The sequence below is a fragment of the Oryctolagus cuniculus genome, chromosome 12, assembly GCF_964237555.1.
Source record: "Oryctolagus cuniculus chromosome 12, mOryCun1.1, whole genome shotgun sequence".
Lineage (NCBI taxonomy): Eukaryota > Metazoa > Chordata > Mammalia > Lagomorpha > Leporidae > Oryctolagus > Oryctolagus cuniculus.
Window position 1 is genome coordinate 73335411 of NC_091443.1, and position 17363 is coordinate 73352773.

At 37.3% G+C, this 17363-nt stretch overlaps 1 protein-coding gene across 7 annotated transcripts in view; it reads right to left on the minus strand.

Annotated features, from left to right (window-relative positions):
- Window positions 1–17363, minus strand: part of TRPM7 (transient receptor potential cation channel subfamily M member 7) — a 113921-nt gene that overhangs the window by 6634 nt on the left and 89924 nt on the right. For all 7 annotated transcript variants that reach the window (XM_070054172.1, XM_070054170.1, XM_017348018.3 and 4 more), the window contains 10 exons: window positions 14885–14981; window positions 13208–13278; window positions 10413–10450; window positions 9752–9777; window positions 4701–4751; window positions 4537–4602; window positions 3818–4101; window positions 3616–3698; window positions 3249–3454; window positions 106–157 (listed from right to left, as the gene is read on the minus strand). In XM_070054172.1, the coding sequence (XP_069910273.1) occupies window positions 106–157; window positions 3249–3454; window positions 3616–3698; window positions 3818–4101; window positions 4537–4602; window positions 4701–4751; window positions 9752–9777; window positions 10413–10450; window positions 13208–13278; window positions 14885–14981 (974 nt within the window). The remainder of the gene's footprint in view (window positions 1–105; window positions 158–3248; window positions 3455–3615; window positions 3699–3817; window positions 4102–4536; window positions 4603–4700; window positions 4752–9751; window positions 9778–10412; window positions 10451–13207; window positions 13279–14884; window positions 14982–17363) is intronic.

Here is a 17363-nt window from a genome sequence, read left to right on the forward strand (position 1 = left end):
GTAGAATTGTTAGTTTAAAAGAAAAAAAAAGGTAGTTTATGCAAGTAGAAATGCAAATTTGAAATTATGAAAATATGCCCTAATGAAATTGTTAAAACTTATTACCTTTTTTCTTCTGCTTTTATCACGGATGGGTCAGTCAAATTTTCACCCACACCTTTTTATGTACACATAAAAAGGACAAAAAACAAATTATATAATTGATATAAACACTGACATGTGCACAATCAAAAATAATCTTGATTTTATAGCAAATAATCCATCATTATAATTTAAACTATTCAAAGGATGTAATTTTTCTTTCTTCATATTTTGTAACTTGATTTATGATCCCAGCACCCCACCAGGAATAAACAAAGCTCTTGGGATGTGAGATTTAAATGTAAAAGTTAGTAGGCAGGCACTCAGCTTCTAATTCAACAGGGAAAAGGCTGCAAGCAGCTATCTCCTTACTTGTAAAGGCCTATACAATCTACTCTCATTTATGCTTAGTTAGCAAAGAATGATCTGGTACATGAAGGAATACTCCACAGAACTTTTTAAAAGGGTGTTTTATGATTTAAAAAAAAAAAATCACATAGCAACAAGTAACACATTTTATGTAAAACATTCAGGTAACACAAAGAGTTCAACTGTGAGCATCTTCTTTCACCACTAGCTCTCCCCAGAAATACTGTCTGGTTAAATCTTTCTAGCTCTTGGCCGGCACCGTGGCTCACTAGGCTAATCCTCCACCTGCGGCACCGGCACCCTGGGTTCTAGTCCCGGTCGGGGCACTGGATTCTGTCCTGGTTGTTCCTCTTCTAGTCCAGCTCTCTGCTGTGGCCCAGGAGTTCAGTGGAGGATGGCCCAAGTACTTGGGCCCTGCAGCCACATGGGAGACCAGGAGAAGCACCTGGCTCCTGGCTTTGGATCAGCGCAGCGCCGGCCGTAGTGGCCACTTAGTGGGTGAATCAACAGAAGGAAGACCTTTCTCTGTCTCTCTCACTGTCTAACTCTGCCTGTCAAAAAAAAAAAAAAAAAAATCTTTCTAGCTCTTATCTATTCTGCCATACCCTCACCCCAGCCACAAACACACACACACAAATAATACCTAGTGATGTTTTGAGTAATCATAAATATTTAACCTATTTAAATGAAATATAATAAAATGTTTCAATTTCACAGAAGGGAAAAATCAGAAAATAAGAAACTAATTTTCACAACAGACTGGCAAAGATTGAAGATTAAGAATACTCAATATTTGGGAAACTGTGGAGAAATGGGCACTCATACAGTGCTGAGCAGGATCTTAGCTAACTACGATCTTTTGTAAAAAAAAAAAAAAAAAGCAGCGATTATTAAAATAACAATGGTGGTGGAGGGGTTCTGTGTTGTCACACAGCAGGTATAAGCACAAGTTCCAGTCCCAGAGACTCATCTGCTTCCTTCTGAACCACCTTCCTGCTAATGAACCTGGGAAAGCAGTGGATGACAGACCATGGACTTGGGTTCTTGCTATGCACATGGGGAGACCAGGATGGAGGTCCTGGCTCCTGGCTTTGGTCTGGCCCAGCCCTAGCTGTTGTAGGCATTTAGGGAGTGAATCAGCAGATAGATATCGCTGTCTCTCACTCACTGTCACTCTACCTTTCAAATAAATGATTAATAAATAAATATTTAAAAAGTTAAAAAATAACAATCGGGGCCATTGGGTCATTTGGGGAGTGAATCAGTGAGTGGAAGACCTTTCTTTATGGCTCTCCCTCTGCAACTCTGCCTTTTTAATAAACAAATAAAATCAAGAAAGAAAGAGAGAGAGAGAGAGAAAGAATGAATGAACTAACTCAGGGGCAGGTACTGGGCCTAGCAGTTACATCTCTCTTATTATTTAATTTGCTGCAGCAACCATGTAAAATATTCCTAAAAAATGGTTCACATTAATTATGCAAAGAAAAAAATCATAATTACTTTGCTAACTGAAAACAATCACCATCTTTTTGATGGTGATTGATATGACAAAATTTGTTTTCTTCACTACTTTTGTATGCCTGAACGAAATTAACTGATATTTACTGAATATATTTTAATTATTCTTAAATTTAATTGGATTGGCTTAACTAATAATTTACATCAGCATTCTCATTGTACCTGTATATATACTCCTAATCTTCAATATACATTGATTACTAAAAAAAGGTTATGTGTACAGATTTTCATTCCTGAACTGAATCAATACCAACTATTTTCAACAAATCCTTAATACTTCTATCTCTACAATGAAAAGATTCACTGAGAATTAAGCATTATAAGCAATTTTCTTATAGGACTTAAAATCTAGTCTGATTTTGGGGCCAGTGCTGTGGCACAGGTTAAGCCTCCGCCTGTGGCACTGGCATCCAATATGGGTGCTGGTTTGAGTCTTGGCTGCTCCACTTATATGACAGAGTCTATCTACTGAGATGGTTATGAGCAATTTTTTTCTCCCTCTATACATGATGTTCCACTTTAAGTGCAGGAGTCTACTTCCCTTCCCCTTGGTTGTGGGCTGCCTGTTATATCTCGATGAGTGAGAAGCAGCAGAAGGGATGCTGGTCAGTTCTGGGCCTTGAGGAATTTCTGCTTTCTCTCTAGTGGAAGCAGGCTAGCCAGTATGAAGTCCATCTATCTATAACTACCACTAGCTTAGGCCAGCTAGACATATGGAAAGACCATTTGGAGAAATGAGGAATCCAGCTGATATTGAAGAGATCTCAGACACTTTTAACTCAGGTCAAGCTGCATAAGCTGTCCAATGTCTCCCATCAGACAAGACTTCCAAAGTGAGAGCAGAGATGAGTTATTCCTTCTCAATGCCACCTAAATTCTGGAATCAAACTAAAATGGTTATTTAATCCACTAAATTTTTAGGTTGATTGGTTCATAGTAATAGAACATAAATACCAAAAACAATAGAGATTTTTGTTATGGGTTCTCTTTAGAGAAAGTCTTTACACTTTCAAAATATAAATGCTGAACATCAGAGCATAGAACCTGGGATTTCACATGTTTTTGCTTATCAGAACGTATCTATTACCTTAACAACAACTGAGATAGCCAGATCCCTTTATTCAAGGCTCTGGTGGCAGTAAGTTATGGTTGTTACTGATCTGCTTATTTTATAGTTTCTATTGGTCTAAGATTTTTAAATTAGTAGATTTCTGTGTATCACATATAATATGAATAGGTGAGAAACTATTGTACAATTCTAAGTTTTTTCATAAATTTACCTTGTAAATCAAGTACCAGTAACTCCCCTCTGGTATATTCATAAGTCCAATGGCTAAAGGCTAGCATGATCTCTTCCAGTGTATTAGTTGGAATAATCTCATCACCATTATTGTTGTTGTATTTTCTAAATTCTCCAGTCATACACTCTTCCACAGCAAACCACTGTCCAGCTGAATGGCAATACAGCAGGAAAACTTCCAGAAATCTTATGAAAAATGAAATATAGATATTAGTGGTTTTGGTAGTAGAATTAAAATTGATCTGCAAAATGGGTATGTGAATACAATATTCAACATCAATAATGAAGGTCAAAAAAGACTAGTATCCACATAATAATAAAAGATTCAGGAACATGTACAGATTTACCTGGGAGAATATGGTATAGATTTGGGTTTCATTTGATTGAAGGCAAATGTGAGCTTTTGTGCAGCTCTCTGTTGTTGAATTTCCTACAGAAGGGAGAAAAATCTCCTGTTCAATATTCAAACTAAGACTTTTTTTTCATACTTTAGAAGTGAAAATATGAAACTCAAATGTATTTCACTGCTAGGCATTCACTGTCACTTACTCTGAGGCAGAGATGAAGAACCGTATCTTCTTTATAAATACTTGACCATGTGTTAACCACCTCAGGAAGAAAAGACTTGATAATATAAAGATGTCCTGATTTGAGGATATCATGTTCTGACCAGGTACACTGTACTTTGACAGCTCTTCGTAAACCTCCTCCCATTTCCTCTTTACTTAAAAACTCTATTTTGGCACAAAGGCCTAGCTGTGACCAAGAAGACATACTGTTATTCAGTATGCTGGGAGAACTCTCTTCCAAACGATACACTGTGACAGGTTCACCTGCAATATGAATGAATACAGTTTAATATCAAAGTATGACTCTTTAAAAACGATAAAGTTGAACAAAAATATACAAATATCTGCTTAAGATTAAGGAATAGTAAAAAAAAATGAAGCACATTATACATAGTCTTATAAACATAAAAAGAATTTTAAAAATGACAAATCAGAGAAAATCAAGAATGCATTTCCATAATATCAAATTTCTGTGCCATGATCAGCATTTTCAAAATTTTGAAAGTTAAAAAAACTTTCAGATGATTCCACCTTGTATTTAAGTCTATGCCACGCTCTAAGTAGTCAGACTAATTAAGGATTTATATAAAAACTGTATTTCTTAATGTGATCTCTGTCTCCAGCAATGTTCTAGGTTTTAGTTAAAAATCAGTAGAAGGTCAAGTTTCCTTTTTTTATTTCTTTACTTTTTGGATTTACCTCTTGGAGGTACAGGTGTGAATGGAATGCTCTGTGATAACCTCATCAAGTTATTTCTTTCCACAGCTGCATAAAAATGAAAGAGAAAAAATGAAATCTCTAAGTATTCAAAATATTTTTATTAGTAGTATTACTAATAACATTTTATTTTTAGTATTACTGACCTGAGTAATAATAATTTGTATCCATAACTGGCTTAAAAGGAGAAGCAAGACCTAAAATGGCAAATAAACAACGACAACTTTAAAATTACAAGTGTAGCACTACTTTTTGCTCAGATACTCCCATATAATCATCTTCAATTTTCTTTATGGAACTTCTCATGAAAATAGAAAACACAATAAAAATGTCCAGAACATGCTATAGTATTACCCTAATTCATTATGTCAGATTAGTGGTCTCTGTATACAGGGAAGGGAAGAAGCACATTGATGTTTCTCATTTTCCTTTTGCCATAAATTGCACTCTGCCCCCTCAAAAAGAAAAAATGTCTTTGTTCTGATCTTTAGGGATTGGGGACTGCAGCCATAAAACCATTTCAGCAGGTTAGCCATGAGAAGATGAACTTCTATGATATGAAAGATGTCCCAAATGCCCTCTTACATCTCTAAAATTTTTAAGGACTTTACTTATAAATGTAGCAAGAAGCAAAAGATGGAGAATAAATCAGATATGCTGTGCACTAAATTTCTATATTACAAAGTAAAGCAATCCTATTCTTTCACAGAAGGAAGTTAGTCAACAGTTTTAGTACTATTTAAGTACAGACAACATACACAGAACACATGCAAGCAGATTGTAAGGACTATAAAGGATTCCTCTTGCTTGAGAACAGGTCAAGAGATCTCACAAAGGACAGGAATTATGGTCCAGCAGTTAAGATACCCGAGTCCCATACTGGAATACTGCTGACCTCAGTTCCCGTTTCTCGCTAAGAGGGCAAGCTCAAGTAGTTGGGTCCCTACCACCAACGTGGGAGGCCTGGATTGAGTTTACAGCTCATAGTGATGACTCCAGGACCAGTTCTGGCCATTGTGGGCATTTGGGAAGCAAACTAGCAATGTGAGCTCTGTCTCTCAAATAGATTTTTTTTTTAAGATTTATTTATTTATTTGAAAGTCATAGTTACACAGAAAGAGGCGAGGCAGAGAGACAGAGAAAGAGGTCTTCCATCCGCTGGCTCACTCCCCAATTGGCTGCAACTGCCAGAGCTGCACCGATCTGAAGCCAGGAACCAGGAGCTTCTTCTGGGTCTCCGATGCGGGTGCAGGGGCCCAAGCATTTGGGCCATCTTCTACTGCTTTCCCAGGCCATAGCAGAGAGCTGGATGGGAAGTGGAGCAGCTGGGACTTCAACCGAAGCCCATATGGGATGCCAGCACTGCAGGCGGCAGCTTTACCTCCTACGCCACAGCGCTGGCCACTCAAATAGATTTTTTTAAAGGTTTATTTATTTATTTGAAAGTCAAAGTTACACGCAGAAAGGGGGGGGGGGGTATCTTCCATCTGCTGGTTCACTCCCCAGTTGGCTGCAATGGGCAATGGCCGCAGCTGTGCTGATCCCAAGCTGGCGCCAGGAGCTTCTTCTGGGTCTCACATAGGTACAGGGGCCCAAGGACTTGGGCCACCTTCTATTGCCTTCCCAGGCTATAGCAGAGACCCGGATCATAAGTGGAGCAGCCAGGTCTCGAACCAGCACCCACATGGGATGCCAGTGCTTCAGGCCAGGGCGTTAACCTGCTGTACCACAGCACCAGTCCTCTCAAATAGATTTTTTAAAAAGATAAATCAAAAGGGATGGCATCATGGTACAGTGACATCAGCATCCCTTATGGGCACAGGTTCAAGTACCAGCTGCTCCACTTTTGACCTATCTCCCTACTAATGTGTCTGGGAAAGCAGCAGAAGTTGGCCCAAGTACTTGGGCTCCTAACATTCAAGTGGTAGATGCAGTTTGAGTTCTGAGCTCCTGAATTCCATCTGGCCATGATCCCAGCCACTGTGGCCATTTGGGAAATGAACCAGTGGATGTAAGACTGATTTGTCTCTTTCTCTCTATTTCTCTAATTCTCCCTTTCAATAAAATAAATAAATCATAAAAAAAGAAAAACTACAAAGGCTGTCTAGGAGGAAAAAAGTAATTTGCAAAGGAGTGATTGTCCATACTACACTTGGGAAACTACATGTAGTATGAACAGAACTATTTATATATACACTAGTCAGACCTGTGAAACTTTCTGAACTTATGTATATCCAACCAGAATTCATTCACTCCAAAATAGTCTAACTCTGCAGGTGTGTGTCATCAATAGAGATTCTGTGGCCTATACTATGGTTTAGAAAGGTAAGCCTCTGTCTACAGTGCCAGCATCCCATATCGGTGCTGGTTTGAGTCCTGGCTATTCCACTTCTGATCCAGCTCCCTGTTAATGTGCCTGGCAAAGTAAAAGAAGATGGCACAAATACTTGGGCCCCTGCAGCCTTTTTGGAGAACCGGATGAAGTTCCTGGCTCCTGACTTTGGCTTAAATTGTGGCAATTTGGGGAACGAACCAGCAAATGGAAGATCTTCCTCTCTCTCGCTCATTCTATCTCTGTATTTAGGCCTTTAAAATAAATAAATAAATAAATCTTGGGGGGAAAAAAAGATGAGATTCTCTGTACATGATTTGAATATGCAAATTATAAATTGATGAGCAAGAATACAGCATACCTATAGGAGGTGAAGCCAGAGAAATAGGGAATCAAATTGTTAACAGCCTAATATACCATGCTAAGAACGCTCCACATACTCCTTCTGTATTTCGAGAAGGCCATAAGCAAAGTGGAAGTTCTCTCTCTTCAGAGAAAACTACACCCTTCTTTGATGGCCAGCTCTTTCCACTGGGGTCTCACCCACAGAGTCCTTTATGTAGGACACTTTTTGCCACAGTTTCTTGGCTTTCCATACCTGAAATGTTCTCATGGGCTTTTCACCCAGACCAGAATGCCTTGAGGGCGGATTCTGAGGTCAGAGTGCTACTTAACATGATTGTCATTCTATGAGTCTGCTGCATGGACTGCTTCCCATGTTGGAGCATTCACTCCTTTTCAATTCTATTACTATTACCAAACACTCAGTCCTATTTATTTTATCACTTTAACACTTAATCCTACCCAAATGGTCACCATAACACTTAAAAGGGTATTTTTACTACCCAGCTTAAGGGGATTTGGGGCCCCATGGCAACTTTTTAAACTGTACTCTTAGAAGTAAGTCCATAGGAATGTATGCAGAACTATCCTGCTTTACAGTTACAAAATTCATATATTTCACAATTACAACTTTAGGGACATTATGGTTCTGTTCTATCCACCGTGCCTGCCCTCTCAACCACACTGCCACCCGTCTTCCTCCTCTCTCTCTTAGTCTCTTATTTTTCACTAAGATCTATTTTCAATTAACTTTATAAACATGATTAATTGTCAAGTAAAGACTGCAATGATTAGCATGAGAAAATTAAATTAAATTAAAGAGAAAAAGTGTTAATTGTTAAATTAACAACAAGAATCACTGTGCTCTAACTTTCCAGGTAGGACCTCTGTCCTTAAAGAGCTATATCATGAGAGTTAATAATAAAACTCGTTCTCAAAGAATTACTTCATTTTAGTGTATTAAGTGGAAGATATTCTTATGTCTCATAAGTTATAGTTATGTCTAAGTACTCGCAAAAGATATATCATTCTTGGTTCTTCTTTAAAGATAATTAAGTTTCTCAAAAAAAAAAAAAAAAAAGAATGCTGAAAAAAAAAAAGGAGCAAAATTAACTTCAAGATGCAATGGCTTTGAGCAGCCCTTGTCTGGACTGTTGAAGGAACACTTTTTTTTTCTTTCTCATACAAAGTGTTGAATTATTATTATTTTTTTTTGGCCAGGCAGAGTTAGACAGTGAGAGATAGAGACAGAGAGAGCATTATAGACAGTGAGAGAGAAACAGAGAGAAAGGTCTTCCTTCCGTTGGTTCACTCCCCTAATGGCCACTACGACTGGCGCTGTACCGATCTGAAGCCAGGAGCCGGGTACTTCCTCCCGGTCTCCCATGCAGGTGCAGGGACCCAAACACTCAGGCCATCCTCCACTGCCCTCCCAGGCCACAGTAGAGAGCTGGACTGGAAGAGGAGCAACTGGAACTAGTACCCAGCACCCCAATTGGAACAAGAACCCGGGGTGCTGGCGCCTCAGGTGGAGGATTAGCCAAGTGAGCTATGGCGCCGGCCCAAAGTGTTGAACTCTTTACCTAGAATAGAATTAACCTTCCGTGTACAAAGTTAATTGAAAATAGATCTTAGCAAAAAATAAGACTTGGAATAGGAGAGGGAGGAGGAAGAAAGAGGTAGGAATGTGGGGGGGGGGCAGGTATGGTAGGAAGAATTACTATGCTCCCGAAGTTATATTTATGAAATGCATGCAAATTATTTATTTAAGAAAGAATACTTGAGTTCATTGAATGACAATGGGGAAAATGTAAAGTGGAGGAATGACAAGATTAGATCTTTTAGAAGAAAAAATGCCCATCAAACAGTAAGAATAATGGATAAATTCAATATATTCACACAAGAAAACAGTACACAATAGTGAGAATGCACAAGCTGCCATTATACATATAATATTCATAAAAGTCATAAAAATTTAAAGAATCCAGGGCAGTACATACTTAATGATGCACACACACACACACACATACACAAACACCAAGCAAAACTAACCTACTGTGTTTTTAGGGGCAGAGGTCTTCAACAAAAGGTTTTAAAAATGATGGTCTGAACTGAAAGCAGCAATGGGATATATAATGGAAGATGGGTTCTGGAAATATTTAACAAGTAAATGCAATAGGACTTTGTGAGCATAAAGACAAGGTAGTCAAACTCTCAGGTTTCACACAGCTGGCTAAAAGAGTATCATTCATCCAAACAGGGAATATTAGAGGAGGAGCAGGCTGAGCAGAAGGGATGAAGAGAAGGGGGTGACAGTAAAGAGAATGTCATTCACAGGCTTGGCAATATGTTTTTAAAATATCTATATTACTTTAAAGAAAAATTATTTGAAGAAAGAACTTGCTACTATCTTTGCTTTTTCAAATTTGAAATCTAAAAGGTACCTAGGAAAATCTGTTATTTGCTATAATAGATCATATATGGTTCACAGTTTCCCACATTTAATCTATCCCAGAGACTCACCATTTAATGTTCCTTCTTCAGATGGTCTAAAGAAACACAAAAGAACATAGTATAGCTGTGTTACAATTTAAGTTTTGGCTACCATTTAATTTTTTAATTTTATGAATTTTTAGCTATGATTATGTAATGAATGTTGAAGAAACTGATATTCAGATTCACTCCTGAGTATTGCAATTTCTCCCAAGCCAACATAGAAAATGTATATATCCATGTGCTCTACTCAATCAACAACTTGTATCCATGCTTTCTAACATATATTGTATGTTAATGATGTAACCATCAATGCATTTGCCAAAAGCAAATGCAAAGTCTGATTAGAATGATGGACAAAGAAGTCAAGGAAGTACAAAATTAAATTTTCAAATTAGGTCACTCGTACTTATTCAAGAACAAGGTGAAAATAGGACTAAACCATAGAATCATAATTTATCACTATTAGAAAGATTTCAATAGGATTGTAATCATAGGATAACTATAAAATGATGAAACTAAATTCATGCATAATAAGTTACCTCAACCTCATACAAAAAGACAGGAGAGACTACAATAATTATCAACCAAAGATGAAGAGAAGTTAAAGAGATGATGTAGTGATCAGTAAAAAGGACAAACATCAGTAACTATAAATACTTTGACTAATAGTAAGAAAAGGCTTACTTACAATATTTCTCTTTTTGATGGTCTATCTTGTAACCAATCCTTCAGCAAAAAACAAACACAAACAAAAACTTAAATACAAAAAAAACTGTATTATAAATGTAACTGTTTAATGCTGTTTTGTTTCCTATAATATGCTTTAAGAATGCAGAGGTTGATCCAAATGGAAGACCCAGATCGAATTTCATGCTCTTGTCTTCCATGTGGGGAGTGAACCAACCAAATGGAAGATCTGTCTTTCCTTCTGTTTTTCAAATACATTAAAAAATATAAAAAATAGGCCGGCGCCGCGGCTCAATAGGCTAATCCTCCCCCTAGCGGCGCCGGCACACCGGGTTCTAGTCCCGGTCGGGATGCCGGATTCTGTCCTGGTTGCCCCTCTTCCAGGCCAGCTCTCTGCTGTGGCCCAGGAAGGCAGTGGAGGATGGCCCAAGTGCTTGGGCCCTGCACCCCATGGGAGACCAGGAGGAAGCACCTGGCTCCTGGCTTTGGATCAGTGTGGTGCGCCGGCCACAGCGCGCCAGCTGTGGCGGCCATTGGAGGGTGAACCAATGGCAAAAGGAGGACCTTTCTCTCTGTCTCTCTCTCTCTCACTATCCACTCTGCCTGTCAAAAAAAAAAAATATATATGAAAAATAAACAGATAAATAAATAAATAAATAAAAAAGATGTTCAGCTCTTTTTCCTCAGCTGGTTGTTGCAGGCATCTGGGCAATCAGTGGGTGGGAGATTGCTCTCTGTATGACTGTCTTTATCCATCAAATACACACTTTAAAAAATTAGGTCATTCTTGTGCAAAACTTTTCTTGAAATTCATGCATGATTTCTTTATAACAGGAATTTTTCCGTGAACTTTTTGAAGACTCCACCTTACTATGATTTGGCCCTCTGCTCAAAGAAAATCAAAGTACAAACAAATTAAAATCATGCCAAGTTGAACATTCAATAATAATCACAAATGGCATTTTGTCACATTTCACTATAGCTTTTTTGTGTTTAAGTGCGCATGGTTTTTATTCCGCCGGTTTCTAATGATGTTTCTAGGTCTGGTTTAGTTTCATTTCTCCAATGAGTTTTTACACATTTCATCAACTTGGAAAAGTCTAAGTCATTTATAATCTCTTCAAATTCTCCACTCTCTCAAGGTCAAGTACATATATTTTCCTTGTCTTTTTATCTTTAACATATTTTCCATCTGTGTTGTATCAGGTCCAGTTGAGTAACTCTTTAGACATGTCTACTTACACTGTTCTTTCATTTTCAGTGAGTATATATTTCTAGATTCTTTATAAATATGCCAGTCTTTTAAAATAGTTATCTTTTCCTTTCCTCATGTTTTATATTTTTTTCTTTATGTTTTATATTAATTTAAACATACTTATTTTTATAATCTGTAACCAATAATTTTACTAACAGAGGTCTAATACTGCTTGTGTAAGTTGATGTCCACGAGTCTTTCAATGTGGCACTGTGAGGTCTCTTCAATAGGAAGTTCATTTGTTGCAAAACTGTGCTGCTTAGGTTAAGACTGGGTCCCTCTAAACAGAAGGATTTATTACTATGGAAGTCTGTGGTAACCAACTCATCTCCCCTTGGAAACAATTTTTTATTGTTAAATAACATGATTTTTAACACTTTAACATTTTCTCTTTACATAATATATATTTTAAATGTCAAGTCAGTATTTTCTTGATCATAATTATGAGCACCGATTTCTACATTCTTGAATGTAAAGGAACAATTTTTCTGCTTTCACCTGAGTTATCTTTGCTGCCAGAGTCTGCTTTTCAAGGAAACTTGCAAAATCAAAAAGAGGAGGTTTTTTAAAAGTTCTTGGAAAAATGGAATTGAAAGATAAAATGCATTTCCATCAACTTTTTGAAGTTCCCTATTATCTCAGCTGGCAAGGAATGAGTTCATATACTCAAGTTCAATTAAAACAAAAAACAGATCCTTGCCTTTTTGTCTTCTACATAATCTGACTATTCACAGCAGGAAGAAACTTTCCTGTAACTGCTACCAAGCACTGATGTTATGTTTTCTTATCTTTTTTTTTTTTTCTAAGATTTTATTTATTTATTTGGGAGGCAGAGTTACAGACAGTGAGAGGGAGAGACAGGTCTTCCTTCCGTTGGTTCACTCCCCAGATGGCTGCAATGGCCTGAGCTGTGCCAATCCGAAGCCAGGAGCCAGGTGCTTCTTCTCGCTCTCCCATGCTGGTGCAGGGGCCCAAGGACGTGCGCCATCTTCCACTACTTTCCCAGGCTACAGCAGAGAGCCAGATTGGAAGAGGAGCAGCCGGGACTAGAACCGGTGCCCATAAGGGATGCGGGCACCGCAGGCGGATTAACCTACTGCGCTCCGGCGCTAGCCCCTCTTATCTTTTCAAAAAATCTTTATTTGAAATGCAGAGAAACAGAGAGATCTTCCAGCCACTGATTCACTCCACAAATGCCCATTACAGCCAGCACTGGGCCAGGCCAAAGCCAGGAGCCAAGAAATCCATCCAGGTTTCCCATGTGGGTGGCAGGGGCTCAAGTACTTGAGCCATCATCTGCTGCCTCCCAAGGAAGTGGATTAGAAACCAAATACCTGGGACCTGAACCAGGCACTACAGTATGTGATGTGGGCAACTGAAGCAGTAACTTAACCATGTGCCAACATCTACCCCTGATATAAGTTTTCTAAAGTAAAATTTTTTGAAAGCTTGATGCAACCTCCAATAAAATATTACCAATTATAGAACTTTACTAAACATGCATTTAATAACACGCATCAGTTTAATTCAAATGTACAAACCGGTAGTAAAGCTGCTTTGGAATCTACTTCATGAGTATCTTCTGCAGATGGCCTTCGGCTATTGATTTCCACTAAGAAAATTTTTAAAAAGTCACAATTAATATCAATTGACCAAACACAAAGTATTTCTGGGTACCGTATAACCTGCATAAAATAGCTTATAATCTCCCCAACACTGCTGATCACCGAGAGCTATATGTAGCCTATGAGCTGAATAAACTATTCACTTTATTTATTGTAAAAAGGAAATAAGAAACGAAGAAGAATAAGTAAATAAAACATCTTTCTTTCACCTGTCTTCAAATCACCCTTGTTAGGGGCAATCAAAGTGATTAATTTCTTATGCATTTTTTCAGGGGTAGTATGTATGAGTGTTTTATGTTTGTATGTGTACCCCTGCCTTTCACACCTCTTTTTATATAAATAGTAGCATAATATGTATTTTTAAATTTTTTTGTTGTTGGTTTAAGTTTAAGCTTGGAGATTTTCCATGGAAGCAGAATAAACTTTATTATTTTATGATGCTACCTTTAGTTTCATATTATGGGCATATAATAATAAATTTAAACAAATTCCTACTGGTGAACATCTGGTCCAATTCGCCAATCTCTTGTTATTATCAAGAATGTTACAATGTATAGTCTGTGATTTAAGATAACACACTGTCATATTTTGTTTAGTCCAAACCTACTTCAAAAAAAGGGTAAATGTTAATTGCTCCGATTTAAAATGTAAAAGAGAAAAAGTAATAGCCAGAATCCTTGTCTTGTTCCCCATCATGGACTTTGAATATTTTACTATGTCTGTGATAACTCTTCGTAGACACCCCTTATCAATAGAGGGATGCCATTTCATTCTTATTTTACTAAGAATTTTAATTGTGAATGACTATTGAATTTTATCAAATCCCTTTTCTGTAACTACTGAAATGACCTTACAATTTTCCTCCTTTAATCTGCTTTTATCATGCATCATAGTAATTATATTTTTGAACATTAAACCAACTTGCATTCCTGGAGAATAGCCAACTTGGTCAGGACATATACTGCTGAATTCAGTGCATGGTGAGAGGGACATGGTAATACTGTTTCTCTTAACAGTATTCTCAACATTTAAATTACATAGGTAATTTGAACTCATTTAAAAAAGCATGATATGGAAGCAACACAATATATTAAGTAAAACAGTATATATGGTATACTGTCTTCTGTAGTAAAAGATCAAAGTTAAAAAAGACTGAATTATCACATATTATTGCATAAACATGAAAATCTAAAGATAGATAAAAAATGGTTACACGCAGAATTACAGAATGAGAGTTCCTAAAGGGTATATATCTTAACAATGAATGTACAAATAATATTAGTTCTTTTTAAAATGATTAAGACACATCAAAGATAATATCAGATTTGTAATAAGCAAGTCTTTATACTTCACATTTATGGAATAGACAGTTTTATAAAAAATATTAGAATGTTAGGATTATTCACAGTTACAGTAATACTGATGGACCAGAATCTTTATCCTCTCACTTTGGATCATTAACAAAGATACAATAAAAAAACTTAATAGGTATATTTTATATATTTTTATACACACATACACACACTCAGGTCCTTAACTTAAAACTTAAATAGGTATATTTGCTAATAAAATTCATATAGTCAAAACACTCACCTTGTTCCAAATGAAGAGAACTGAAAGTTTTCTGACACTCAGTAAATCCAGCAAAAGAACTCACATGTTTCAAAGTATTTTCAGAAGGATTATCATTCTGCATATATTGAACATACACATAATTTTAGAATAATTAAAGTGAATTGCAGGCCACTGTTCTAAGAATCCATTGATCTGTTTAGCTCCATATACTTTATTTTACATGGACACCAAAGGGAATAATACAGTCTATGGTTATTTTCTTCAAAGTCAACCTCAAAAACTGCAACAAAACACCCTCCTTGCTTATTGTTTATAAATCTATTTGAATTATTCCTTTTTCATAACAATATAAAATGACAAATATTTGGGTAACTATAAGGGAACAGTAGAAAAAATAAATCCATTACCAATTCACCAACAGAAAAAAGAAAAACAGAAAGCTGTAATCTTACTTACATTAGCACTTTAGAGTACTGATTTGGAAGAAAATATTTCATTTTTGGAGGCCCTGGCGGTTTTCTTAATGATTTCTATGAGATATTTACGAAACAAATTTATCTATCTGATCATTGTCGAACTTTTTTTTTTTTCCAAATTTATTTTGACTTACCTATGCTTTACATTTTTAGGTACTTAAAATCCTTTTATAATTTTTCCCAATATTTTCTATTATTTGCATGTTTAGAAAGCTCTACTTGGGGGCTAGCGGTGTGGCACAGTGGGTGAAGCTGCTACCTGCAATATCGGCATCCTCTATGGGCACAGGTTCATGACCTGGCTGGTCCACTTCAGATCCAGCTCCTTGCTAATGGCCTGGGAAAAGCAGTGAAGAAGGCCCAAGTGTTTGGGACCCTGCCATCCACATGGAGGAGAACAGGAAGAAGCTCCTGGCTCCTGGCTCCAGCCTGGTCCAGCCCTTCTAGTTCTGGCCATCAGGGGAGTGAAACCAGCAGATGGAAGATCTCTCTTTGTCTCTCCCTCTTTCTCTGTAACTCTTTCAAAATAAATAAATGTCTCAAAAAAAAAAAAAAAAAAAAAAAGGAAAGCTCTATTGGCTTTAATCGCTTCCATTTTCTTAAGTTGTTTTTCCTGATTTCAATTTTTACATTAACTTTTGAATTCACTCACACTTATGAAATAATGAAAACATAAACAGACTTTTCTAAATTTCTATCCAATTGTCCAGTTTGTATTTACTGGCAAAGCATTCCCTTCCATATACATTTCTTACCCAATATTCCTTCTTCACTTCTTATCAGAGTGATATTTCTAGGTCAGCCAAAATGTCTTGCTAAATATTCATGTTTCAATTTTCTGGCTACATATTGTTTTAGTATCTAACAGCTAACTCATTTTCTTTTTACCTGCTTATTTTTCTAGATGAACTAATGACTTGCATGAAGCAAGTTAGTAAGATCTGACACTCTGACACATTGGTTTGCTTTCTCATCTCCAAGTCATTCTATTAAGCAACTTTAAACTATTTCTAAACCTCTGCCACCTCTCAGAAACAATGGGTCTCACAAGGTTATTCCTGTAATAAACTGGTACTTTCATTAATTTAATTTAAATCTAAAGATATACTTTCTGGTTTCGATGCTCCAAGCTCATTTTAAAAATTTATTTATTTGAAAGGCAGAGTTGAAGAGAGATACAGAGAAGGAGAGACAGAGAGGGGCTGGCATGTAGCACAGCAGATAAAGCTGCCACCTGCAATACTGCTATCCCATATGGGTGCCAGTTCGAATCCCAACCGCTCCACTTCCAATCCAGCTCTCTGCTATGGCCTGGGAAAGCAGAAGATGACCCAAGTCCTTGGGCCCTTGCCCAACTTTACAATGTACATGGGAGATCTGGAAGAAGCTCTTAGCTTCGGATCGGCACAGCTCCGGCCGTTGCAGCCATCTAGTGAGTGAACCAGCAGATGAAAACCTCTCTCTGTCTTTGACTCTCTGTAACTCTGCCTTTCGAATAAATGAAAATAAATCTTGGAAAAAAAAAAAACAAAAAGGAGAGACAGAGAGACATCTTTCATCCGCTGGTTCACTCCCCAAATGGCTGCAACAGCCAAGCCTGTGCTAGGCTGAAGCCAGGAGCCCAGGGCTCACGGACTTGGGCCATCTTCCATTGCCTTCATGGGCACGTTGGCTGGGAGCTGAATCATACGCTAGGAGCAGCCAGGACTCAGACCAATGCCCATATGGGATGCCGGCACTGCAGGCCATGACTTAACCTGCTGTGCCACAGCACTGGTCTGGCTCCATGCTTTTAACATGTAGCTGGTTTATATAGCCAAGCTAGAGTCCTTTATCTGGTAGTTACAAAGTAGATTTTATTTTCATATCTGATTTTAGATTTTCCTCCTGGAACCAGTTTTAGTTATTTTTTGCTTGCCTTATTTCAAACACTTTCCTTTATATACTCTTTGATATAATAACACAAGAATTCTAACCTGTGACTAAGATGTGGACTTTGAAGTATTTGAAAAACTAACAAT